The sequence below is a fragment of the Beta vulgaris genome, chromosome 3 (genome assembly GCF_026745355.1).
Source record: "Beta vulgaris subsp. vulgaris cultivar EL10 chromosome 3, EL10.2, whole genome shotgun sequence".
NCBI lineage: Eukaryota > Viridiplantae > Streptophyta > Magnoliopsida > Caryophyllales > Amaranthaceae > Beta > Beta vulgaris.
Window position 1 is genome coordinate 2,543,850 of NC_079204.1, and position 26,835 is coordinate 2,570,684.

The following is a 26,835-nucleotide window of genomic DNA, read 5'->3' on the forward strand; positions in this document are numbered from 1 at the left end:
TCCATTATAGTGAAGAAGCTCTAATCTCCCACCTACGGACGTAGGTCAAATTTGACTGAACCACGTAAATCCTTGTGTTCTTTGTTTGTTCATCTTTATTATTTTCTCACCTTTATTATTTCATTGATTTTCTGTTCCGCATTAATCAAACTACAACACCGATTTCCTAACAAGTTCAATTACTTAAGGTTTATTTCTATTCAGTGTATATATTGCTCATCTATAATATATTGTTGTTGAATAAAATCTCACTTCCTATTAAATTGTACGCCCTCTTTTTCTTTTTGTTCTTATTTTGGTTTTTGCCAATACATGTTTTTGACCTTAAATATCTCTCATTGTGTATTAGTAAAAATTATAATAATTAAATATTAATATAGTATTCATTAAGACGAATCAAAAAAGACCCCATGACTATATTTTTTTTTTCATATGTTGAAAATAATTTAGAAGATTCTCTTCAATTGTGAATAGCGTCAAGATTCTAAATAGTAAGAACAAAAGAGAACGGAGGGAGTATTATTAGTGGTGGTAATATACCATCAAATAATTAATTTGTTTTCCATATCATGGGACAATTAATTTGTTTTCCATAATAATTAATATCTTATTAATTACTCCTTTCGTCTTATATTGTAATTTTTATAGATATTAATTAGATAATTAGTGAATGGAAGTTCACCAATGGAATATGAAGTATTCCCTCTATTTCCAAAATATAATCATATTTACAATAGCAACAAATACTAAGACAAGGAAGAAATTGAGTATGAAAATGGATCATTTTCATTTATTTAGATAGAGAGAAAATGTGATTATTAAATTGTGTAAAATTATGTAGGTCTAACAAGTTAAGTAAGGTAGTGGGAAAGGGAACAATCATTTTTCAAATAGAAAATAAAGTAAAAGTGGAAAAATCATCAAAATGAAAAGAGCAATACACATTAAAGTAGCAAAAATACAAAAGAAAGGTAAGGTGAAAGATGATACGCTTGCAAGTCTGCAACCATTTTTCACAATTTTTTTTTGGAACTTCTATAATATAAATTCCTTACAGGTTAAAGTTAGTATTCCAAATTGAGTTTTTTTATATTTATCACGTATAATTCCAATTGGATACTATTTAATTTATTTGATAACAGTTAGAATTTTTATTCCCCTAAAAAAAATAATACTTTTCTTAGGTAGGTAATATGAAGAACTCTACCGAATTGATACCTCTCGATAAGGGTGTTGATTTTGAAAAACGTGATTCGGAATTTTGGATCGGGAAATATGCGATCTGAACAATCTAAAAACTAGATATCCGAAAATACCCGATATTTTCGGATCAGATTGGTCGAATATCTGATAACTAAAAAGAATATTGAATTTTCAAAAAAAAAAAAAGTTCAAAAAGTAAGTTGCAAATCAGATCGGATCACCGAATATTTGGTCAGGTATCTGATTTGAATTCCTGTGTTTCATATATTCCCGTTTATCTGAAAACAGAAATTTCTCGAACCATATCCCACCATAAAATTTCGGGATATCCAAGCTGAAATACACGAGCACCCCAAATTCGAGTCGAATTTCTGAGTTACCGGGTTGCATATCAGCCAGGTCGAATAAGTATGCACACCCTTAGCTCTCGACTTTCACAGGCATAATTAATCAAACTTGCATGTTAGGCTCCTTCAGAGGGAGGGAATATAGTTTGTTAACCTCACTAGGGGCTCCTCTATAGGTCGATATTTGACCAGTAAGGGTCCTTAGTAAGATTTGATCTCATGACTTTAAAGTTATAAGACCAAACTTTTACTATTAGCCCAAACATTGCTTGACTTATTAGAAGAATTCTGGATACCTACAACATCCCGTTCTATTAGACTGAGAAAAACGAAACTGAACTGCAGAGAAAAATTGAACTAAGTTGAACAGAACTAAAATTAACTGAACTGAAATGAAAATAAGTCCGAAACAACAGGACTAAAGTCTAACAAACAAATAAAGCAACTTTTTCACCTAAAGATGTAATTTGTTTAATCCCTATATAGATAACTTATGCACTAATTCTCACAAAAAATAATCTAATCCTCTACCCTCCAAAAAACAAAAAGCCTAGTCTATAAGTAAAAAGCAAGACCAAAAACAAAAGTTCAAAGTTCTAGCCACCTTTTATGGGTGTATGTCTTTTCTCTCTCCTTCACTTCTTCACCTAATTATTTAATTAATTAACATAACAATACCATCAACCATATAGTTAATTATATTTCAAGAAAGAACACATAACGTCAATGTCACAAAAGAATATAAATAATTTATCCTATATCTTAAAAAAGAATACTAATTATATTTTTTTAATGTTCAAAAAAGTAAAAAAAATAAAAAAAAGAATTCGGCTCAACTCAATTACTAATGACTCCATCATTTTTCTCTCTCCTAAAATCCCCAAAATCATTCTCTTTCTTCTTCTTCCACTCTTTTCATCTTTCTCTCTCCTCTTTTTTTTGTATTCTTTCACTCTTCAACCCTAATTCAATTCACTTTGATTCTTCTCGATAATTTTAATCCTCGATTTTTGTTTCCACATTTATCATCAACTGTTGAATTATATAAGTTCGAATTCGTATTATTAGATTTCGATCTTTTTCTTTTTGTTTGGATAAAATTAGTTACTGTTTGTGTTTTAGGTGGACAGCTGAGAGTTGTGATCTGAGGGTTTTTGAGGTAAGATCTTGAAGTTTTTTTTCTTTGTTTATTTGAATTTTGCTTAATTTCTTTGAATTGTTTGTTTTTTGTTCATTTCAATGCTGCTAATTATGAATTCTGGAGTTTAATTTTTAATTTTGTAGTTGTTGATTGATTTTGTATATTGTTGGGTTTTGTGGATGGAATTAGTTTGTTTGCTATACTAAATTGCAGGTGAAGAAGGTTTAGGTTTTAGGATTTTTTTTTTTACCTTAGTAGATTATGAGGTTTGGAGTATTTGGTATTGGGTATTGGATTGAGCTTATATTATAGCTACCAAGATTTTATTTTGTTGAATTTGAGTTTATTTTATGCCGAATTTCTTTGGATTACCGAGTGTGATTGACAAGCATTTAGTTGTGGCTTCTTGAACTCTTACTTAACCTGCTTTGAAAAAGCAAGCTGGTTAGGGGTTAGGGTGGGTCTTGGATCACCGTACTAGGCATTGTGGAGTGTTGGAGTGGTGGTTGATGGCTGAGTATGTGGTTTATCGCCGTGATGTCTCAAGAAGTGACGGAGTACACATATTAGCTAAGTTAGATAATAAAGTTGTTGGTATCGACGGGTTGTATTAGAATTGCCTTATTTGTGGTCCGATAGTGTGTTAGTGGGCGTGGAGACACAATTTGCTATCTAGTTTTGTTGAATTATCCTATAAGTATACCACTTGCATGCAGGCGTGGTTTTAAATCTTGGGTAGCTGTTGTGGAATCACTTTGACGGGCAATGTGGGTGGTTTGCAGCTGTCAAGGGAAGCTTAAAATTCTATATAATTAATGCGGTCTTTAGTTGTGGCCGAGGCCCGAGATTCACTATCAAGCCTTTCTTGGATTGCAGTTTGCCAGGGGTTTAGTGAATTGCGCTTTGTGGCTTATATCACAGAAGAAAAAGAAATCATGAGTTGATGAAAGTATATATTGATTTAGTAGGTAGCCACTAAGCCAGTTAACCAATAGTATTACTTCCAAGCTGACTTCCCTCCTTTGAGACTACTGGTGATTTCCCATTTTCAGTTGTCTTTGCTGAGCTATCTGATTATGATACTTCCTTTTCCCTTCAGTGCTAAATTGCTGGCCCCTTCTGGAACACCAAATTACTTTTCAAGGATATTAATCTTTTAAATGAAGTCCCACTTATATGTATATTGATTACAATCACATTCCACAGTACTTTCCGGGCTTTGTTGTAGCTCTCCTCAGCAACTCCTATATGAGCTAGAATATAAGCTTTCATCTAAGAATAAAATCCAGTAGGATTTTATAGTTCTTGTAACTCTTGTTTCAAATGCTTTTCACTTCAGTTTTGTTCATAAGCATCTGAATCTAGGGTGTGAGAAAAGATATTAGAGACTTGCGCAGTTGCACTATAATGTTAACTTCAGCCTCATGAAGTCTCCCCCTTTTCTGTAGAGATTTGGGATTTACTAGGCTCGTACTCTGCTGTGATTGTCAGAATGCTGAGATATACTGCCAGCATTGTTGAGGAGGAGTTTGGCAGTTGCAACAAGGAATCGTATTGATGTTATGGGATACTGTGAGATGAATTTTTAAATATTTAGATTTATGGGCTGATACAGATTTAACAGTATTTGGCGTTGAACTGAATTGCCTATGTTTAGTGTAAAAGAAAAGGAAGTTGTATAATGGTGCCATATATTACAGGTTAATACCCAATAGGTTTGTATTGGCTATTGCTGCTTTATTGTCTTATTAGTGCTCTTAGTGGCTATCAGATGATTTGATGAAATCCAGAGCAGAAGTTTACAGCTTCATTTTGGGAGCATTAATGTTCACAAGTTTCTTGTACCTGTTTTGACTACCTCTTAACGGTGATGTTTGGAGTGCTTAACAATTAAGCTGCAATAAATTATTGTCCAAATATCTGTACATGGAATGAGCTTGCAATGTGTGCAAATTTCTCAGTCATATTTAATTACTACAAAGTTATATATCTATCCCCTGGTGCCACACTTGTTCCTTCATTATTAGTCTATATTTGAAACGTCTCCAAAATCATAAGCTCAGCTGGATGTTACATATGAGAATGTTTACTTTTCTATGCCGACCTTGCTGCCCTCTTTTCTTGACTATTTTATGAGCTTTTAGGTTCTCCGTTTCACTGATACGTATATGGATACAGATGAAGTATGTATCTTCTTTGCGGAGTTGCCGACTAGTCAATATTTCAATTCTGTAAAGGCAAATGTAATTGGATTATTCATTTTAGATTTTAATCACAGCATCCTGTATAGCATTTCATACTTTCACACATTTAGTAAGTGTATGCATATACCTGGTTCAGGACTCTTGCTTAATTCTCACATTGAATGCTTTCTGTACGCAGTGTTCACTAGTGACGGCGAGATAAAATTTAATATTCACAGCCTAGCTGCTGGATGCGAATGTATATGCTGAAGGCCTGAGGCTGAAATTGAATAGCAAATTAATCAAGCTGAAGGTTTCTGCAGCCTTCTATGAGAGGGGAATTTTATCTTTCCGAAGAAAATGCAGAATACTGGCGTTCTTCCAAAGAATCCTTCTTTAAGAGTGACAACTCAGCAGTCTGCTCGCCGCTTGAGTTTCTGTTCGCAAATAACCACGGGACAGCACTGCTCCCCAGTTGTGTTTCCTGAAAAACGTAGTAAAGGGAAGGCTTCGCGCCGAAATGATGTTGCTGTTACCAACAATGACCCACAAACCGCGAAGAGGGATGAGCACAGAATTGACATAGGAGATGAACAATCTGACTTGTTAGGATATGATGTATTTTCAGGAAAGTTGGTTTTGGATAATCGGAAGACTAAGAGTAGTACTGATGCACAAACATCAACGGAGACGACAAACCATGAAGCTGCTGATGCCAAACTTACTAGCAAGGCACTCGTTTGGGGGTCAAATACATTATACTTGGAAGATGTGATTTCGGTGAGCTATATTAAATTTCTTTTTCAAAAAGTTTTGTAGTAGGTTAAAAGCTCCATCATCCCTTTTGACCATTTTCTCTTCTCTTTTTGTCTTGTAGGTATCATATAACTCTGGCCTTAGACATTTCACCATACACTCTTATCCAATAAAGAACCGTGCAGTTGTTGTTTCCTGTTTTATGAAGCCTCGAAGATGTCGGAAGGACTACCGGTTTTTGGCTTCTAACCCAGATGAAGCTCTTCAATGGGTTAATGCCTTCGCTGATCAACAATGTTATATCAATTGTTTGCCGCATCCACTTGTATCTTCAAAGAAACAAGCTTCAGAATTTGTATCTAGTGATATGTTTTTTGAACCATTTGAACCTTATATCAAATGTAAGAGTCCACCAAAAATGCTTGTGATATTAAACCCACGGTCCGGCCGTGGCCGGTCAAGCAAAGTATTTCATGGAATGGTGGAGCCGATATTTAAGGTATGCTGATTGATGAATTCCATCGATAAATTGATACATGATTTAGCGTCTCGGCATTGTCTTTCTGATGTTCATACAGAATATTCTAATTTCTGGTACTTATCCAAATTTAGTTGACTCCTAGGAGTGCAACTGGTTTGGATATTGTGCCCTTTATGTTTCTGATTTATAAGGTGACAATTGTTTGGCTCTGTACTATTCTCTTCTCACTTTTCTATCAGGCATATTGATGTCTGAGCTGTGTGTCAGGGCAACAAGAAAATACAATGCTTTGAAATGTCTTCCCATATAAAATTATTGATGAATAATAGACGAGTTCGATTTCAGTTTTTGGATGGATATGCAGAGTACTTGATCTGCTCATGGCTGTCATTATTTCAGCTTGCAGGTTTTAAGCTGGAAGTCGTCAAAACAACTTGTGCTGGACATGCTAAGAAACTTGCCTCTACTGTTGACTTTAGCACGTGTCCTGATGGTACTTGTTAATATTGTGACAATTTGCTTACTTTTTTCCCCCCATTATATCACTTTAATCATTTTCTCCTTTCCCCCCCTGTTTTGTGTTGTAGGGATTGTATGTGTTGGAGGTGATGGTATTGTGAATGAGGTATGCCTTCAATCTTTCCCTATATGGTATGTTCTGACTATCATTTTTCTTGTGGCCTAGATTTATAATTATGGAAGGAAATATTTGGTTAAGGTCCATGAAGTCATGAACTCATGATTTCTATGTTCAGTATAACACATATTTTGTGAGCTGTAAAGAAGAAATCAGAAGGTTTAGTTGATTCAAATGGGTGCACGGAAGTCTTGTATCAATCTATTCATATACTGTGCAGGTTTTAAATGGTCTGCTCAGTAGGGATAATCAGAAAGAGGCCATTTCCGTCCCGATTGGAATTATTCCGGCTGGCTCTGATAATTCTCTTGTTTGGACTGTTTTGGGGGTCAGAGATCCTGTTTCTGCTGCAATATCTATTGTTAAGGTTGGTGGTGATTTTATATTAAGCTTCATTGGCTGCTTAGAGTTTTGTTACTTCTTTGACTTCTGATGTGCAGGAAGTTTGTTAGTGTATTTGTATTGATTTCTTATGTCGCGCTTTTTTTCTTTTATTTCATTCTTTTGGGCATTTGTATCTTTTACTCCTTTTAATATGCTGCTCTAGTTATCTGTAAGGTTAAGGCTACTGTATAAATTCTGCTTCTATCCTCTGTTTTGGTATTGAGATGTGTTATGCTGTATTACTAAGATAAGAATTGGCATTAGTTCGTTTCTTTTCTGTGGATTATTCTCTCCAGTGATTCTTATTTTTTCAATTTCTGCTCCATATTTTGCTTACTTATATATGCACTTGCTTGAGACAACTTTTCTTCAGAGATTCTCTTCCTCTCGCAGTCTATATTGGCTATTAAGCAAAAGGTCCGTGTCAATAAAAAGTGAATTTGGTTGTTTTGAGGTATTTTGGAAAGGACAAAGGTTAAAGTTGCTCAACTTTGGTAAATGAGAGCACCACTAATTTACAGTCACATTCTGGTACTTAGCCTGCTTGTATGTCGCTCAGCAAGGCTCATCATAATGTTTCCTCGAGGCTTGACAAAAGTGGCAAACATGTACATTTGAATAGAATAAGTAGTCCATGAGCAATCCGGATAAAGGAGGGTTGCATTAGGGGAAAACCAGCATAAAACCTTGTTACATCCCATGAGCAATCTATGTAGATGACCACTAGAGAGAAACTTTTTCCATCTTATTGGGGTTAATGCTTTGACATTGTTGTTGTTGCTGCTGCTGTAATATATATATATTATTATTTATATATATATTATATTATTATATATATATATATATATAATATATATATATATATATATATATATTATATTATTATATATATATATATATATAGGGGCAAGAGCACATGAGAATGTTTCTTACATGAGAAATGAGAATGAATCTCAACCACACGATTGGATTAGAGTTACACACTTGTTCATTAGAGTTATATCCCCCTAACAAAATTTTGAGTCCAACAATTTTATTTTTTTTTTGAACTTTTTCTCTAATATTCTTTTTTTTGGAGTTACATCACTTTTTCATTAGATTTATAACACTTACTCATAAGAGTTATAGCATGTAAAATTCTTTCTCATTTCTCATGTAAGTATACATTCTCATATGAACTCACTTATTATATATTATATATATATATATAATATATATATATATATATATATATATATATATATATATATATATATGGCCGTAATGTCTAGTAATTTACGAGTAAATAATTGCTTGCAAAATTTTGCCTTTATTATTAATAAGTTTCTAAGCTGTAAAATTGAGGGGAGTTACCTTGAATTTTAGTATTCAACTAGCATTATGAATGTCAGCTCTTGTTTTATGCAAGCAAGATCAACATGTGAGCCAATTTCTATGGTTCTTGATTTCAGGCCCAATCCTTATTTTGTTCTTGTTTAAATTAGTTAGCTGAACTTCTGAAGTGAAGCTTTGCCATTTATTATGTTTTTTTTTTTGCCTGGCTCCAGGGAGGCCTTACAGCAACGGATGTGTTTGCAGTTGAATGGATACAGACTGGATTAGTTCACTATGGGACGACTGTCTCATATTTCGGTTTTATTGGTGATGGTAAATATCACACTTGCAATGTCTTTGGTGTTGTCAATTTGGTATTTTTAAAAGTGAAGCATCATTTCTCTCTGAATTGTTTTTTTTACCAAGTGACTGTAATTTGAAGCATTAACCCATTTCTTAAGTTTACAATTTTGGGGGTATACCTTCAGGAATTTATAACCCTTTCCCATAGGATGATGTGTCATTTCTAGAGAGAAATCTGGAATGATATCATCTGCACCTAATTTTTCTATGTCAGAGTTGGCTGAAAAACTACTCTGAGATGTGGATGTTTTTAATGATATACTGATTATAGATCTCTGAATGTTACTAAAGGATAGCTCGAGATATTCCTTGTAGCAACCTCCAAAGAAAATTAGAATTATTGTTCCACTTCCCACAAGTTTTTTTAAAGTTAAATTTGTTATGTAAAGTCTTTTGATGTTTAAACTCTTGCGTATATGATGAGTGATTTTCCTTGTTTCTTTCTTTGCCAGCCCATGTTCATGAACCGGCCTTCCCCTCTGAAGATCTTGTCTTTTCTTATGGATAATTTTCTTCAATGGTGTCGGCCCAAGTCAGTGGTTCATCATATTCTGGAGAACTCCATAATTTCTATTGTTATTGGCAAACTCCTAGTAAATATATGCAAATTGTCAATGCAGCTTCTGATTGCTTTTAGCTCATATTGTTTGTGGTGCTTTATATGTAGAGTTGTAGACAGAGAGCAATCAGCTTGCTGGTAGGTACCGTTGTAACTTTTATTGTGTCTGTGGAGTCAATGTTTTGCTTTGATGGGGAAATGCGGCTTGAAAAATTAAGCACAAACTCTCGCTCGTATATAGCTATGTGAATTTATACATTCTCTGTTTCAATTGACCACTTTCTTATTTGCTTTACCTCCATTTCAGTGCTGGAGCTCTCTGAGAAATATCAAAAGCGGTTTGGTCCACTGCGTTATTTTGTTGCCGGTGTTCTCAAGTTTTTGTGCTTACCAAAGTATAGCTTTGAACTAGAATACCTTCCAGCATCAACAGGGGCAACTGAAGACGGAAAATTTCTAGCTGATCGGGAAGTAATTGATATGTCTGATCTGTACACTGATGTGATGAGGAAATCTAATGCAGATCGTCTTCCTAGAGCTTCCAGTTTGTCAAGTATTGATTCAATAATGAGCCCTAATAGGATGTCAGGTGTGGATATGGATACAACTGGCAGTAGCACACGTGCCAGCACAGAGCCATCTGAGTACGTGCGTGGCCTAGATCCTAAAACAAAACGTCTATCTTCTGGGAGGAGGAATGATGTGGCAGAACCTGAGGTTATCCACCCCCAACTTCCACTGTCAACAACTCCCAACTGGCCGAGAACTAGGTCTAAGTCACGGACAGACAAGGGTTGGAGTGGAATGACCACCACCCATGATGCAACTAGAAGCTCTTGGGGAAATACTGGACCAGATAAGGAGGATATTTCTTCCACAATGTCCGACCCTGGTCCAATCTGGGATTCTGAACCAAAGTGGGACACTGAACCCAACTGGTATGAAGAAAATCGCATTGAATTGCCTGGACCACCGCCAGAAGAAGACGAAGAGGAGAATAAGAAGGAAATTACTCCTAGATATGAAGATAAATGGGTGGTTAAGAAGGGGCACTTTCTTGGTGTTCTAGTATGCAACCATTCATGCAAAACTGTTCAAAGTTTGAGTTCTCAGGTGGTGGCACCAAATGCAGAACCTGATGACAATGCCTTAGATTTATTATTGGTCCATGGAAGTGGAAGGCTCAGGCTGATAAGATTTTTCTTACGTTTACAATTTGGTCGACATTTGTCCCTACCATATGTTGAGTATGTGAAGGTATGATATGATTCCTTATTAGAGCCTTTTTTTTGAAACTCTTGGTTTGATGATTTTTGCATCCGTGAAGTACGAAACAAAGTATGCATGTATAGAAGTATTATATATTTTTAATAAATGACGAAAGGCTACTAAGCCTCCGTGTTCTTCAAGATAGCCAAGACCCTAGAAGGATGCTTGCTAGGTATTGAGATTATTCAATGGGAGGGTGTAAACTCTTATATCATGAGGTTGGTGTCAATCCCCACAAGATGCTGTACTATGATGATTAGTTATTTTAATTTAGTTACCAAAAAAAAAGTTCCGCGGGTGCGAGTATTAACTCTTTTGGCACAAAATGTGCTCTGAGTTAGCATTGACTGTGCTTGTGTGTTCAGCTCCTCATTGCTGACAATTTACTGTTTTATATAGGCAGGTTAACGTATAGTGTGTTTCCAATTTGGTGGTGCTAAATCCTCTTGTATTGAAATACAGGTAAAATCTGTGAAGATCAAACCAGGAAAGCACTCTCATAATGGATGTGGGATTGATGGAGAACTTTTCCCCGTCCATGAACAAGTCGTAACTTCTCTGCTCCCTGAACAATGCCGGCTTATTGGTCGACCTCCCAGCCGACAAATATGAGGGTACTATTGGCAAGTGTAGATTGTTTTTCTTCAGTTTGCAGTTGGGGTTGGGTGCATGAGTTCCCGCTGCTTCTGTGTGTGGTAATAGAATGTGCAGAACATAGATGACATGTAAACATTTTAGTTTTTCTTGTGAATTGTGATCCATTCCCTCCTGCTATTTTCTCAGTTGCAGTGTAAGAGCTGCCTGTAAATTTTGTCAGATAATGAATGTCCTGTTGTTGCTCCTCCATTCTTTTTTGATCCACCCCCTTGAGTCTCGACTACGCTCTTTGTTCGTTGCTGCTTGCAGGCTGTTAAATCATGTATTGGGAATTCTGTAGTCACCTTGAACTTGATCCCCGAGATATATGTACTATAAATACTATTCGGCTGTGCTTCGCTTGATCATTATATGGTTTTATCTGAGTCCAAATCTTCTGTTGCACTATTTTGATATTGTCCCATATTATCACTTACAAGGGCGTTTTGTGTAATGTTGGGCAAAAATATGGGTATAATTCTCTCTATTCTTAAAAAATAGCGAAATCGCTATTGTGTTATGCACTATTTACATATCTAGGTGACAATTTCTTAGTTATTCATTTTCAAGCAATACATGTGACAGAATTCACACATAAGTAATTGGTTCACGTCATCCCTTATTTTTCAACAGAAATAAATATTCAATAGATATGGACTAATAAGGAGGTATCAAACTATCAATAGCGGTGCACTGGTAGTCTGGTACATAAATTAGGGGGCAAGATTTGAACCCTGAAGTTGACAACTTCTAGTTAAAAACTTTAAATCAAGTTAAAACTTTAATATTTAACTTACGGTGTAATCTTTGAGACTAGTTCATTGGTCTAAAATTTCATCTGTTCGGAAATAAATGAAAGAAGTATTTTTCTCAAAAAGCACTCACATAAAGAAGAGAAAGTATTTAACGAAGGAAGTGAAAAATTAAGTATTGCCTGGTCAATTAGCTTTGTATCAATCTATTAATCTGCTCAAGTCATACCTTCCCCCCTTTACAGTTCAACCATACAAACTGTTCTAGCAAAACACTAGTGACAAAGAATTGTAAAAACTTAACAAGTTGCAACCTCTGAAAATGAATGCCAACAATAATCAATAAGAAGACCATGCTCTTCCCTTCACTACTTCCGCTTCAATTAGAGTCAAACCACCATCAAACACTTGAAACTTCTTAAGAAGCATGTTTGCTAATTGACCTGCTATATATCCAGGTCCAGCAACCATGACGCCGAGACTGATGTAGGAGAACACTGTCTGCATATACGTCTTAGGAGGCCTTTGGGTGTATGCTTTTCCTATCGAAAGCAATGTGATGCAGATAAGAGAAACTGGTGCAAGTGTCGCGAGTTTGAGGTACTTGTTATCACTCTTGTAGAAGGAAAAACCATAGACTATTGGAGACATTAGGCCAAACACAAGGTAGGATATGATGGTGATTGTTGCATGGAGTAGAAAATGGCCTGGCTTCCCTAGTTGTTGTTCATAATGCTCTGTGTTCTGCTCTTGTTTCAGCGTGCGAAGCTGCAATATCAAGTGTTTAGAGTACACTATTTGATCATAACTGTTTCAGTCTTGGAAGAACAGCATTGTAAGATTTTGTTTAACTGATATGTTACTTACATTATGTGCAAGAACAAGAAGTCCTCCAAAAACATTTGCCAGTGCCAAAGCTACTATATTCACTGGAACATGATAAAAATTAACTTATATTGTGCAGGTACGGATCATTAATCTTTTATACTTCTTCCGTTCCTATTTTGTACTTAATCTTTTCAAAGAGAAAAAAAAAAGTCAAAGTAGGAAGAACAAATGGGAACGGAATAAGTATATAACAATAACAAGAAGAAACATTGACGACTATAAGTAACTTCCACGTTTAGCTATTAGAATATCTCGCGATAACTGAACTATCTATCTGGACCCAGCTTTCAAAAACTAGCATATGGTTTTACACAACACATTTTCTTTATTATAACTCGATTGTTTTGCTCAACCCGATTTTTCCTCCTTTTCCATTTGGTACTTAAACAAATTTTTCATTAACTAAAATTATTAAAAGAGGGGAACTGAAAATTGGTGCAAAACAAGAAGTGTTGCATCAAATCAAGGTCCACATTACCAACCAAAATTCGGAAACAAAATTGTGCTTTTTTTTAGTACTTCTGTTCACACACATATATATTTTGATGGGTTTTATTCATATATTTTAAACATTTCATCATATTAATTAGGCTTTGAAATTATCACCTAACTCAATAAATTGACTTTGCAGGAGAAAAGAGGGAAACTAAAAAAAATTCAATCCAAATTTATGACCCAATAATCAACAAAAAAAACATATAGATTACTAATTGTTGTCAACCACCATATTCGTTTTTAATGTCCATGTTTAGTAGAGAACAGTTATCCAAATAACCCGACTTTTTCTATATGAAAAATCATTTCGCGAAACTCAAAATTTGTAACAGTAAAAGTATGAACAACCACAAACATAATAAATGAAAAAAGGCAGAAAACTCACATGTAGAAGCGTCTCCACCCGCAGCACAAACTACGACACTTAAGCTAGTGATAAATTCAAGGAGTCCACCATATACGACGCTCTTTATCACGTCCAACCGACACTCTTCAGGTATGATCCCAACTTTAACTGTATTGTTCTCTATTATTTCAGGCATTGTTACAATCATTTCATGTCCTGCATTATTTTTCAACTTATTGAGTCAAAGATGTTGGATTTAAAGGTTGTATATTTTGAAAGCAGGTGTACCACTTTCCCACTTTTTTTTTATTCTAATGTTGTGCTTGTCATTAGGGACAATTTGTCAAAAATAATATTTTAGGTACGCATCAAGTGGGTACGTGTCAAATATAATAATAATAAAAAAATACTTCATCTGTTTTAAAATAAATGAAACACTTATCATATTTACCTGTGGTTTTGCTTCGGGTTCACTTAGGTAGGACACTAGCTCTCTTTTTAGGCTTTTAGCGCATATCATCAGTATGTGAGCTTGCCCTCTTTCTCTGCTTTTTTGAGTACGAGAAAGGGGCGGGAACAGAAATAAAGCAACTGGAATTGTTCGTCAAAATATATAAGACGTTATTTTATTTGATATTCACTTCTCTTTTATCTCTTTCCTCATCAAATGGGTTCCTTTTTTATTTCTCTCTATCTCAGTATTCTCTTGAAAGTTAAATTTTTCATATCAAGACTTTATGTTTTATTTAAACAGAACAGAGGAAGTACAAAAGTTCTTATGAGGTGTTTCGAGATAAAAGAAGTTTTCAAAGGTGCTTTCTTAGAATTGTTTTATAAATTGTATTTGTACTGCTGACATATGTGATGCTGTTGTTGTTTAAAGATTTTATTTATTTTTAAAAGGATCAAGTGATAGCTTCTTTTTTGGAATGTTCAAATTGGATACTATATACTATCAGTTTCTTACCATTTGAAGTGTTCTTCTTATGACCAAATCTTTTCTTTTATTGAACTTTTGAAACATTAGGTTTTAAGTGCTGGACATGTCCTACTATGTGTTTTTTTTTATTGAACTATAGAATTAAATATATACCTAAGAATTACTACAGTATTTTTTTTTTTGACGATTACTATTACTGTATTACAACTTCCAAAGGACATGATAGGAGAACTTGAACCAAGTATTTATCTCTTGTGGTCATCCACATATATTAATTTTCATTCATGCAATTCTTTCTAGTGTCATATGTTCTTGCGAGCTTTGCCGAGTTCATAACAGTTATGATTTTATGAACTAATTGTGTTCATAACATTGAATTATTAGGAACCCAAGGAGAAAGTAGGGAGGTTTTCTTGGAAAAGCGTAAAAAGTATCTGGATTTTTTTAGTGCTTCAGGAAGCACCTAGAATTAGGTGTTCTCTCTCACTTTTTTTGCACATTTTACATTTTATATTTTACTCATTCGAGTGAAATATGTGACAACTACCAAATGTGTAAAAACATACTATTGAGGGGACATAATTCTACGTGTTCCAACCTAAGAATTTGCAAAAAAAGTATAGGGCTGATTTGGGTAATTTAAGAAGCTCTATAAGAGGCTTTATTCCTAAGCATTTCTCATAATCCTGTACACACATTTTCTTCATACATATCAAATTTTAAATTCCTTCATTTTTTTCATGTATGACAAACTTTAGAAGAAAAATCGACGAGTAATATAAAACAGAGGAAGTACTATACGAGTTTGTAATATAACTTACCTGGCACTGGAAGGATGGCTTCTTCATCAGGAGAAATATCTCTTCTATGTAGAATGATTCTCTGGGTAACGTATGAGTTACAACTAGAACAACACAAATCATGAATTTCCTGCTCATTTATCATCTTCTCCACCTGAAATTCCGCCACCCCTTGTGTTTCACTGGAAATAACTCTTCCATGTGATTGTGAAGTGACCCTTTTCGTGATGAATGAGTTACAAGTAGCACAATTTAAGCAATCATGCAGCATCTTCTGCTTTTTTATCACTCTCTGAGCAGAAATTGTACTGATGTCTGTCAGCCAAAAAACAAACAAATCTATTCTAATCAGTTAAAGCTGAAACAAAAGAAATATGCAGAAAATTATAGGCATTTTCTATGCATTTTACAGCTTTAAACCAAGTACTCTTACATGTTACATGTTACAATGTTACATCCATTTTTGTGCATGAGAGTATTTCAGACATGTTTACATAGTTACATGGCCTTGATATGTGATCCATTCTTATGTTACTGTGTAGCACGAAAACAGCTGGGGTTGCGGAAATAGGATCGTTTCCCATATGGGGAAACCTCAAGTACAAGTCATTTCCGGACCATGTGCAGTTGCTCACCCTGCACATAGCTTTAGCCGCCTCTGACCACCACATATCCCAAAAAAACATAGGTGCCATTGAAAAAAAAAATAGAAGTTTATAATCAAGTTTACCTGCATTTTGAGCTACATTGATGATATCCTCTCCCTTCATGGATTCCTTAAAGCTTCCTATTCCAACTTTATTAGGAATAAATTCTTCAATAACAAAATTTTCCTCAAAGATTTGAGCTTTTTCACTATCATTAATAACTCTTGGTCTTGATATTCATGATTGCAAAATAATAAGAATAATGGGATATGAAGTTTCTCTGTGTTCTGATTTGTGAGACCAAGTATACTTTTTTTTTTTTATAAACCGTAAATCTTCTGCACTTATTATCCTCTCTGCAAAAAGATTTTCCATTTCCTTAGACATGTCAAACCTACTATAGATAAAATTAATGATCTTCAGCTTTACTCAGTCTAATACTCAATGATAAACAATCCTGTTATTAACTCTATGATAAACACTATGATTATATTATATACAAGTAGTTTAATTATGATAATGGTATAGTTTAGCTGGCATAATGATGGATGGTGTAATGGAAGAGCATAAAAGATGATGGGTAATGCTAGCTGATCATGAGTTGGCTATACACAATCAGATTCTTGGTCAATGATGCCTTAGAGCTAGGAATCAAAACTGTAAATTTTTATGATATGGGGCATATTCTATCTTGCTAATAGCCTTATTAATATAGGTTTTCTCTAAGATCCCTACTGAGTTAAGGTCGCATTTTGATAGTCTGTGTCAGTGTTACTCCGACACCTTCCTTTACCTCAAAAACAGGGTGTCGTTTCCGACACGAGACTTTACTTCACTTTACTTGATTTAAACTAAAAACTTGACTTTTTCTACAAAATAGTCGAATCGGACTCTTGGACACCCGTATCCGAGTAGACACTCAATCCGTATCTGAGTAACATAGGTATGTGTCTTATCAGACAATTTGATAACGTTTTTGGTTAGGCCGCTTAAGTTTTTACTTTTTTTCTCTTAATTTTTCAGTATTTTATTGTAATTATGTAAGTGTTAAGATTTTTGCATAGCTATTTAACATTTTTTAACTTACTTCTTTTTGTAAGTTTTATACTTCCTCCGTTTCGTTTTAAATGCAACAAAGAGGTATTATTTGTGAGATATAAAATATTTATTTGTTGCATTTAAATCGAAACAGAGAAAGTACTTTGTTTTATTTAACTAATTGACCATACAACCAATTTGATGATGTTGGATGGAAAAAGAAGAGACTTCTGTGTTTTGGGAGAGCTTCATCCTAGAAAAAAACTTGTGTCTATATACATTGTTATGTCTGAACTCAACTATTCCATTAAGAAAATGAACAAAATTTGAATGCATTAAAGAATTGCAGCTGCTTAAGAAAAAAATAGAATTAGCTTTTCTTCTTATTATGTTCCTCACAAAACTGTTTATAAACTTACATTAGGCTACAAAGAATACTAAATGATCAAATGCAAAGGTCAAGCATAATCTCTCACTCACTTATCAGTTTTCTAGTTGTAGAATAAAGCCTAAAAAGAGGACAAAAAAGCAGTCTCAAATACAAACAATGATCAGTAAGATGACCATGGCCCCTTCATTGCTCCTGCTTCAAGCACAGGCATCATAGTGACAGGAGCCTTAGGGTCGAACACACCGAGCTTCTTAAGTAGCATGTTTATTAGATCACCAGCAACATATCCAACACCTGACACCATGAATCCCATGACGACGTAATAAAAGATGGTTTTTAGATATGACTTTGGAGGCCTTCGGACATATGCCTTTGCTATAGAAAGAATAGTGATACAAGCAAGCGAAGCAGCTGCTAGTGTCGCGAGTTTGTAGTCCTTGTTATCACTCTTGCGGAAGGAAAAGCCGTAGATGACAGGAGATAGTAGGCCGAAAACAAGGTAGGATAGAATGGCAACAATTGCATGCAGCACATAGTGGCCTGGTCTTCCAAGTTGATCTTCATAACGCTCTGTTGCTTGCTCATGTTTCAGCACCCTTAGCTGCAGAGCAAAGGTATCATGAGATGCAATCCTTTCTTTTATGGCAGATCTAATATCTTTTTTAAGTCTAATTCATTAAGAGAGCGTTTGGTTAGGAGGAAAACATTTTCTACAAAAGCTTTGTTTGGTTAAAAAAAGTGTAGAAAATAGTCCTCCAAGGATGGAAAACATTTTCCTTTTCAGAAGAAGGAATGCCACATTTTCCTCCATACTCTTTTGTGTTCTCCCATCCACCTTCTTTCCGTCCCCTTTTTTCTCTACCTTTTCTTCTAAGAAACCAAACAAAAGACAACTACTTTGGCAATTTTTTTTTTCTCTTGGAAAATGTTTTCGATTAAAGATAATTTTTCATTAAAAATTATATTCCACTCAATTTAACAGAGCCTAATTGATTAAGATTCCTTTCTTTAAGTTTCAGTTCTATAATTTTATGTATACTACCATTACACACATTAAATTTTCTTTATGTCTTAATGTAGTTCCAACCCCGCATCATAATTTATTGTCAGGATTCCAATTCTTTTCCATAGTACTGGGATTTTTATCACCTTCCGGACAAAAATTTGGTGTAGGCAACAAAAATGCTCAATTACTACGAAAAAGGATGTTCAAAATTTAGAACTCTCAGAGCCAAACTTCTGGCGCAAAAGTGGCAATGACTTATGTTCGTTTACTTTATTATGCTTGTAAGAAGCCAAAATGACACTGACATTAAGCTGAGATGAAACTTACACTATGAAGAAGAACAATCAGCCCTCCAAAGACGTTTGCAAGCCCCAAAGCTACAATATTCACTGCAAGCAACACAAGATAGGACAATTATGATGTTCATGCAGCTCTCCAAACAACTTAGTGACATACGAACTAGCATTAAGGCATATATAGCTTCTACATATACATAAAATGCAACCAGACATTTCTGAAGTTGTTTTATGCAAAATTACCATCATTAGCATATAATTTAGACTTGATGAAAGCCAGAAAACTCACATGTGGTGGCATCTCCACCAGCTGCAGAAGTTATTACACTTAGGCTGGTGATGCATTCCAAAAGACCGCCATACACAATGGCTTTAATTATGTCCAACCCAGAAACTCCAGGTCTAGGAAGTTCAAGTGGATGTTCCAGGAGTGATTGCTTAATGCCCAGTGAAGGTCCTGATCCAGATGCATCAGGATGTGTGACTGAAGGTTGAGGCATAGGTTCATCAGAAATTGGCACGATCACATCCAGTGAAGGCCGTGATTCAGATGGATCACGCTGTGTAACTGAAGGTTGAAGTTTAGTTGCATCAGGAAGTGGCACGATCACCTCTTCTGTATTATAATAACATTTTAAGTCAATGATATAAGACAGAAAAGATAGTCTTTCATTTAAAAAGTTGAATTTACGGATCCTACAATTCATTATCACCCTAAGAATAACATAATGAACACAGAAGGCAACATCTCTAAGGAATATAATACTACTATGACTTAGTAAGATCAGAGAGGGGTACCGTTTGGAGGAGTACGAGGAGCTTCTGGCTCAGGTGGTGATAGGATGTCTGCATTATAGTGCAAGCAAGATTAAAAAGCCTCTTCAAAGATCATTTATGGACATTATATCATGCTACTTATATTTCAGAGAGGAGAGATACCATCACCAGGATTTATGGGAGATATAGGCTTAGTTGATAATAGTTGCCCTACATCACATAAGAAATAAATAAAAATAAGCCTCTTATTCTGTTACTGATTGACTGGAGATGATGAGGTCCAGAGGCTATACCGGGTTCAGCTTTTACAGGAGGTTGAGGCATAAGAGGTACTTGTATATCTGCATCATAACAAATAGAAAGCTAATGAGCCTCTAATTTACGGCTGGAAACTATGTTGTGACTTGTGATATGGACAAATTGTTTGATAGCATCTGGAGACAAAGGTTTGATGAATTAAATCAATAGCGGAATTTACCATCGGATGGTGCTGCAGGAGGTTCCCTCTCATGGTGTAAGACCCCTGTACCTGCATGGCAGAGACATGCAGCAGCGAGACAATGAGTCTTAATTTAAAGAATTGAATTTAAAGCTGAAAATTAATTAAATATTTAAATTTCTAAATACAAGACTTCAATAATCCAATTGTTTGTTTTCTTTTGTTTTGTTTGGGGAGTTTCTTCAAACGGAAGGAGCAGAGATGGAATCAGATCCTTGTCTGAAATGGGGAATGAATTTTACTTAAGTTTCATTGATAGCAGAAAAGGGTTTGAAGCTGGTATTTTACCTGGTTCCTTTGAAGGTTTTGATCTGCTTTCATCCATGGACGGTTGACAGCAGGTCAGGAACCATAATGGAAAACCTGTTTCTGCCACTGCCAGTAGAAGAAAGTTAAAACTTAGCGCAGAAAAGGTCAATCACACACAGAAATGCAAGCACAGATGTGATTAAGGGTGAGTGAGCAAGAGAGAGCAATGGATACCTGCTCCAGGTGTTACAAGAGGTTTGTGTTCAGGGAGTACAGGGACATCAGCATCTTTACACAAGAAGACAATAAGCCTGTTAATATGTTGCTAAAGGAGTTGGATCACAATGCTGATTGATTAGAGAGGGCAGTGGGAGGGAGGGTGTACCATAAGTAGGCGTTTTGAAAGATTGAGCAGTAGAAATTGAAATATCTACATCAAAGCATTACAGGAAGGAGACGAATAAGACACTAATTTACAGCTGGAAATTGTATAATACAACTAATTGAATTTATGACTGCAATACGATATAGGAGGAAGACGATGAAGCTCTTTGAACACAAAAATAGGAAGACACTTACTCTGAGATGGTGGAGGAGGACGTTCACTCTCGTGGGGTGGTACTTTTGGACCTGCAAAGTAGAATCAGGTAAGCATCAGCCACCTGAGAATTTGACTGTACATCTCTTGAGCAGAATAATACTAAATTAGACTGACAGGCTGAAAGCCTTTGATAATTAAGCCAAAAAAAGGTTTTGGTTCATGCAGTATCTTCTAACAGCGGAAAGGTATTATTTTTTGAAAAAGCTCAAGTAATTGCTCACGAGTACTGAGTAATGATTTCTCACTGCTAAGTTCAGGCTTCAGGGGTGAATCACTACAGTGCAAACCTTACAACAGCAGAAAGTGGACAACAGGCTTTCTCACAAATGCTCATCACTACAATGCAATATGGAATATTAACATTGGTGAACCTTGACATTAGGAAATTGCAGATTCAATAATTTAATCTAGAGAAGATTAGCATTTAACAGGATTGCATTGGTGTGAACTGGTTCAAACAAACTTGTTTTCGGGAATATTATATAGTGAAGAGGAATTATTAGTGCCGTGTGATGGAATAAGAAATTCCCTGACAAGGCTTTGAAGAAACTTGGACATCTAACAGAGACAGAAATGTTGTGCGAGAATACACTCACATAGTCATGTCTATCTGCGTACGTGTGTGGGAAAAGAAGAGAGAGAGGAGAGCTACATACCTTCATCAGATATCTCAAGAACTTTCTGTTTAAGTGGTAACTTGATTTCTGCACCATCAATCAAAAAGATCATGATAAGACTCTAATAGTTTATTGCTGATAACAGTTGTGAGTACAGCATGCTACTGAAAGGTTAGCCAAGAGAGAGGTACCGTCAGAAGGGTCTATGGGAGTCAGGGGATCCTTAGATACTGCAGAATCATAGGAAGAAATGGCTATAATTTACAACAACTTACAATTGGAAACTCAAGACATGCTAATGATTAGAGAAGGGGGGAGGGGAATGTACCAGATTCAAGTACTGCAGGAGATTGAGTAGGAAGTACTGGTATGTCTACGTCATAACACAATATAAATAGAAACAATTAAATCTCTTGCTTATAGATGAAAACGTAAAAATTGATTAGGATGAGGGGAAAAAGGAAGTTGCTTAAACAAAGGTTGGGTAGAGTTTAGCAATTTACCATCAGATGGTGCTGAAGGAGAGTTCGTCTCATGGGTTGGGACTTCTGTGGCTGCACAGCATAAACACACAACTATGAGCCTGCTAGAAATGGTGTCAACAACCCACCAAATAAAACTATGCTAATTTTGAAATGATTCAGGAGAAGAAAGGTTTTTATTCAAACCTTGGGTGCTCTCATTTATGCATTATACAGGAAATATTGAAATTAAAAAAATGCATACTACATAAATATGAACAATGAGCTACTTTTCAAGTACATACTCCTTTTCTTAAATTGCAGTTACACAATACATTAAAAGATTATTGACATAATTACTTGTTTAATGTTTGTCTGAGAGAAGAAACGGGTTTGAGGTCAATGATGACGTACCTGTTGATGAATGCTCTGGTTTGACTTTGTCAGAAGGTTGACAGCAGGTTAGGAACCACAGTGGGAAATCCTTGCCTGACAGTAAAGGATTATTAGTACTCAAAGCAGAAGTCACTTGAGAACAGATACGCCTTAAATGTCAGAAGTTGCAATAAGCAAGGTGAGTTAGAGACACACAGAAAATGAAACATACCTCCTTCAGATGTTACAGGAGGTAGAGGTTCTGGTGCTAACAAAATATCTGCATCATTTCAGAAAGATATAAGGATAAGCCTTCAATCAATTAATGGGTAGAATATCTAGCTTGTTAGGCAGCTACTAATAACAAGAAAGAGTAGGTACCCTCAGCAGGTCCAGTGGAAGGTGGTAAGTCTACATAATCACAGAAAGAAGAGTGATAAGCCTCTTTAGAACTTACAATATGAAACCTTAACTGGATCAGATACTAATTGACCGAAAGAGAGATAAAGAGACACAGAGTACTAGAGTAGGGATGTACCAGTATCATCAAGTATTATAGTAGGTTGACCTTTGTGAGGTATGGGTGTATCTGCATTAAAGCAACATATACAGACCTTTTAAGACTCTGATTTATCAGATGGAAGCTACATCATACTACTACTTGGATTTTGGTGTAGTTGACTGCTAAAGACATCACAGCATAAGGAAATGAAGTTCTGGTAAACAGAACAATGCGTTTTATACTTGTTATTTTTAAGGGGTGAGGTGGGGGGGATGTTTGATGGATAAGCACACAATGGTATGATACTTACCATGAGATGGCGGTGATGAAAGTTCACTATTAAGGGGTGGGACTGCTGCACCTGCATATTGGAACAAGTACTAGCACCTTAAGAAATTTGGTTTCAGGGTCCTTTTAACAGAACTACATAGCCACTAATTCCAAATTGAACAAGAAGAAGAAAAGTACCATCATCAGATATTGGTGGGAGCCTGGGTTCAGGCTTCGGTACTGTTTCATATGCATAAAATAGAGGGTTAGAAAAGAAGAGATGTATCCATAGAATGTGAAGGGGACAGTAAACCTCGTTTCAAAAGTTTGTCAGTCAAATGCTCTGGTGAGCTTAGATAAATATTTTTGCCAGCAATGTATATCACAATTCCTGAGAGGTTACAAATATAAAATTTTGTTTTTTTGTTCTCATATCTAAAGGTTTTAGAATTTAAAGCCAATACCATACCTGGCTTCTCAGTATGGTATGGCTGACAGCAAGTCAGGATCCACAAAGGAAAAGTCGTGCCTGCCATTAAAAGGACAATGCCTAAAATGTTATAGAAGAAACAAAGAATCCTAAAAAGTAAGAACTCAAAGCAAAGTTTTATTCAAAGAAGAAATGGAAGACATCTCTTCAAACTCATCAACTAAGGATACCTCTGCCACCATCTATTTCGGTTTCCACTGGATCCGTGGATTCGGTTGATGCGTCACCTGCAATCCCATCAAACAATGATGTTAAAAGTGATGTTCAGTCTATCCCATTAATATGATTAATCTTAGTTTCTAATAGCTGCTGACAGCCTAGTTTACTGCATTGTCAAATTGTTTTGTATTCCTGATGGTACTGGTTCATTAGGGTGTAAATTTTAGATTTGTCTACAGGGTAACAGACTAAAATTTCGAGAAATTGCATTATAGATAATAATATTATTTCAAGGAAAGTCAACACCACTTCAAGGCAACAATGATCCATAAACTAATTCTCAAAAGAGGAATTTGAGAGTTCAGACAAATACTTTACCTGGCTGCAGCAAGACAGCTTGTTTAGGCTTGAATCTCCAGCATAGAAAACCATCTCCTGTTAAGTTAGATACAGAGTTTAGAACCAAGGTAGTTAAACTTATAAGCAGAAAAAAAAAAAAAAATGCAATATCCTAGCTGAAGTTAGTGGATTGTATCTAAAGATGCTTTGTTCTCAGACATTAGAAATACAAATCTTAATTTTACATAAGGCTAAAGTGTACTAAGAAGTTTATGGGAAACCTTACAGGCTTACATCAACATTTCTCAACTTTAGTTCCCAAATGGCCTATTAACTCAAGCACATTTTCAGATTTCAGCAACATGGCTCAAGAGAGGAACTTCAATTAACAGATACAGTATTAAAGCCTACCTTTAGGAACGAAAATGCTGAAGCACGAAAAGCACGATATGGCATCAAGACGCGCATCTGGACCTATTTCATCTCGAGGAAGTTCATTTTCTGGCTCCCTTTCATCTATCTCAGGAACTTCATCAGGATTCATGGGAGTCAATTTACCATCTTTTTGTGCAACACTTTCATCCTTGGAAATGTCTTGGATTTTTCTTTTTCTTCTTTTCAGAATGACTCGTTTGGTAATACATGAATGACAATTAGGACAAAATAAATCATGTGTTTCCTGATTCTGTATCACCCTCTCAACATCAAATCCTTCAACTTCTGGTTCAACTTCTTGAGTATGGCCTGTTTCAACAATTTCATTTTGGCCATTTACAATCAGAGTTTTGTTCACTATATTTTCAGTATTATATGTCTCAAACGGCGTGTCATTGACGCCGTTTGAGCCCTCATCCAACAAGCTCTCCACATACTTGAGTCCAACAGCTATTTCTGGGCTCTTAGAGAAACTAGAAGTATTCAGTCCGGTATCCGTTTCCTCATCTCCTCCATTGATATCTGGAGAAGAGTATTCAACAACACCATCCCCATTTTGTTTGACATTGAATCCATTGTTGTCTGCAAGCAATAAGCAATTAACTCGTCTGTAACATAACAAAAAACTAAGTTTTACCAATATCAAAGATAAGCAACACTAAATTCCATTAACAGGAGATATATCTGGACAAAAAAGTAAGATATACAGAAAATTCAATGAAATTTAATTCCTTTCCCAAAAATTCATTGAAACACAGACAAATTAGTTTAGTTGGGTACATAAATTGGCTCAATTAAGAGGTTGAATTTTACTGAATAAAGAGGTGGTTTACAGTTCCATGAAAAGATTACACCTCAAATCTTAGTTCAGTAGAACTCAAAAACTTTCCTAATCAAGAATTGCAGACATAAATCTAGCAAGCAGAAAGTTTTCCAAAATTACCAAAAAAGAGGAAACTACTTACAGCATTTCATATGCAATTCACCCAAAATATGAAAGAAAAAAGCAACAACATTAGATGAATTAACAATCAACTACACCTTCATACAGATAATCATTTCTCAAATTTGGAGCAAAAAGATCAAATCTTTGGAACTGGGTAATACTCAAAAATCATGGATAAATCCAAAATTAACTAAATTTTCCTACTTTTTAAGACATTTTACTCAAAACCCACATGAAAATTACTAAAAGTAAAGATAATAAACAGTGCCCATCAAATAAATTGACTTGCAAAAAGAAAAAAAAAAAGTGGGTCTACCTCCATTTTGTGCTACATTAATGTCATTATTCTCTCTATTATTGGGCTCCTCTTCATCAACTTCAGACAAAACTTCAACAGTATCTTCTTCAGCAACAAATTTACCCTCAATAATATTATGATTTTCACCATTTGTAACACTAATAGTAGTATTATTATCCATACTTGCAGAATATTCAAAACTACTGTCACTTGTTAAAGTACTACTGTCACTGCTGGTAGAATTGTGACTTTTAATTGGTTGTTGAGATTCAAATCTTCTTCTTCTTGTTTGTAAGTCTGCACCAATTAATTCTTCATCTTCTCTTTCATAAGTGACCTCCATTTATCTTGGACTTGGAGCTTTCAAAGGTGCTGCACTGCTGCTGTCATGTAATTTTTACTTGGTCTCATTTATATATGCATCATGCAACATGTTAATTAAATGTACTAATAATATTTAAATTCCACTAAGCAACAATACTACCAATATATTTTGGTTTAGATTTGAAGTTCATATTTTATGTATGAATATCATTATCATAATGTCAAAAGTGTAGGTGGCTTGATGTTAGGTCTCTTGGTATTAAATGGGTATGGGTTTGCTACTTTGCTCATTGCTGATCTGGTTAGTTGACTGAATAATTATCCAACTTGTTTAGTAGTCAATGCTGTTTTTAAGAGTATAATTGAATATTGTTTAGTAATGTGAACATGGATTTTGAGGTGGTTTTGCTGTAAGCATCAATCTTAGGCTATATATGTTTAGTTCATCCGAAATTTTCTGATCTGAACTTATCTGATCTGATCTGAACTTATTCTTTCTGATCTGATCTGATCTAATCTGATTAGATTTGAAATAAGAAAAAATAAGATGAACTGAACATAGCCTTAGTTCATTACACATTAGTACATTACACAAATAATTATACAAAAGAAAAAATGATG

General features: G+C 35.2%; 3 protein-coding genes across 11 annotated transcripts; 1 reads left to right on the top strand and 2 right to left on the bottom strand.

Annotated features, from left to right (window-relative positions):
• The first annotated feature begins 2,403 nt into the window (after nt 1-2,403).
• On the top strand, nt 2,404-11,644 carry LOC104888096 (sphingoid long-chain bases kinase 1). Its single transcript, XM_010672954.4, has 9 exons — nt 2,404-2,709; nt 5,074-5,654; nt 5,752-6,129; nt 6,511-6,604; nt 6,699-6,736; nt 6,969-7,115; nt 8,680-8,779; nt 9,676-10,625; nt 11,100-11,644. Exons 2-9 carry the CDS (start codon nt 5,235-5,237, stop codon nt 11,247-11,249), a joined length of 2,277 nt encoding a protein of 758 aa, XP_010671256.2. The 5' UTR covers nt 2,404-2,709; nt 5,074-5,234; the 3' UTR covers nt 11,250-11,644.
• Nucleotides 11,645-12,189: 545 nt separating this feature from the next.
• LOC104888163 (membrane protein of ER body-like protein) lies at nt 12,190-14,025 on the bottom strand. Its single transcript, XM_019248473.3, has 3 exons — nt 13,794-14,025; nt 12,893-12,954; nt 12,190-12,793 (listed from the first exon to the last, which is right to left on the bottom strand). Exons 1-3 carry the CDS (start codon nt 13,960-13,962, stop codon nt 12,365-12,367), a joined length of 660 nt encoding a protein of 219 aa, XP_019104018.2. The 5' UTR covers nt 13,963-14,025; the 3' UTR covers nt 12,190-12,364.
• A 3,507-nt stretch (nt 14,026-17,532) lies between these two features.
• LOC104888095 (membrane protein of ER body-like protein) lies at nt 17,533-26,423 on the bottom strand. 9 transcript variants are annotated; one of them, XM_048640810.2, is made up of 26 exons: nt 25,909-26,416; nt 24,623-25,228; nt 24,251-24,307; nt 23,884-23,940; nt 23,693-23,752; nt 23,422-23,463; nt 23,264-23,314; nt 22,990-23,040; nt 22,833-22,862; nt 22,684-22,731; nt 22,491-22,565; nt 22,119-22,169; nt 21,944-21,988; nt 21,807-21,869; nt 21,655-21,702; nt 20,977-21,027; nt 20,783-20,827; nt 20,632-20,685; nt 20,437-20,523; nt 20,128-20,178; nt 19,943-19,990; nt 19,812-19,859; nt 19,671-19,718; nt 19,162-19,488; nt 18,904-18,965; nt 17,533-18,171 (listed from the first exon to the last, which is right to left on the bottom strand). In XM_048640810.2, exons 1-26 carry the CDS (start codon nt 26,231-26,233, stop codon nt 17,731-17,733), a joined length of 2,871 nt encoding a protein of 956 aa, XP_048496767.1. In that variant the 5' UTR covers nt 26,234-26,416; the 3' UTR covers nt 17,533-17,730. The 9 variants fall into 9 exon arrangements, with proteins under 9 accessions (XP_048496767.1, XP_048496769.1, XP_048496777.1 ...); XM_048640812.2 differs by having other exon boundaries at nt 21,807-21,845; nt 25,909-26,414; XM_048640820.2 differs by lacking the exon at nt 25,909-26,416 and adding an exon at nt 25,612-25,888.
• Between the last annotated feature and the right edge of the window lie 412 nt (nt 26,424-26,835).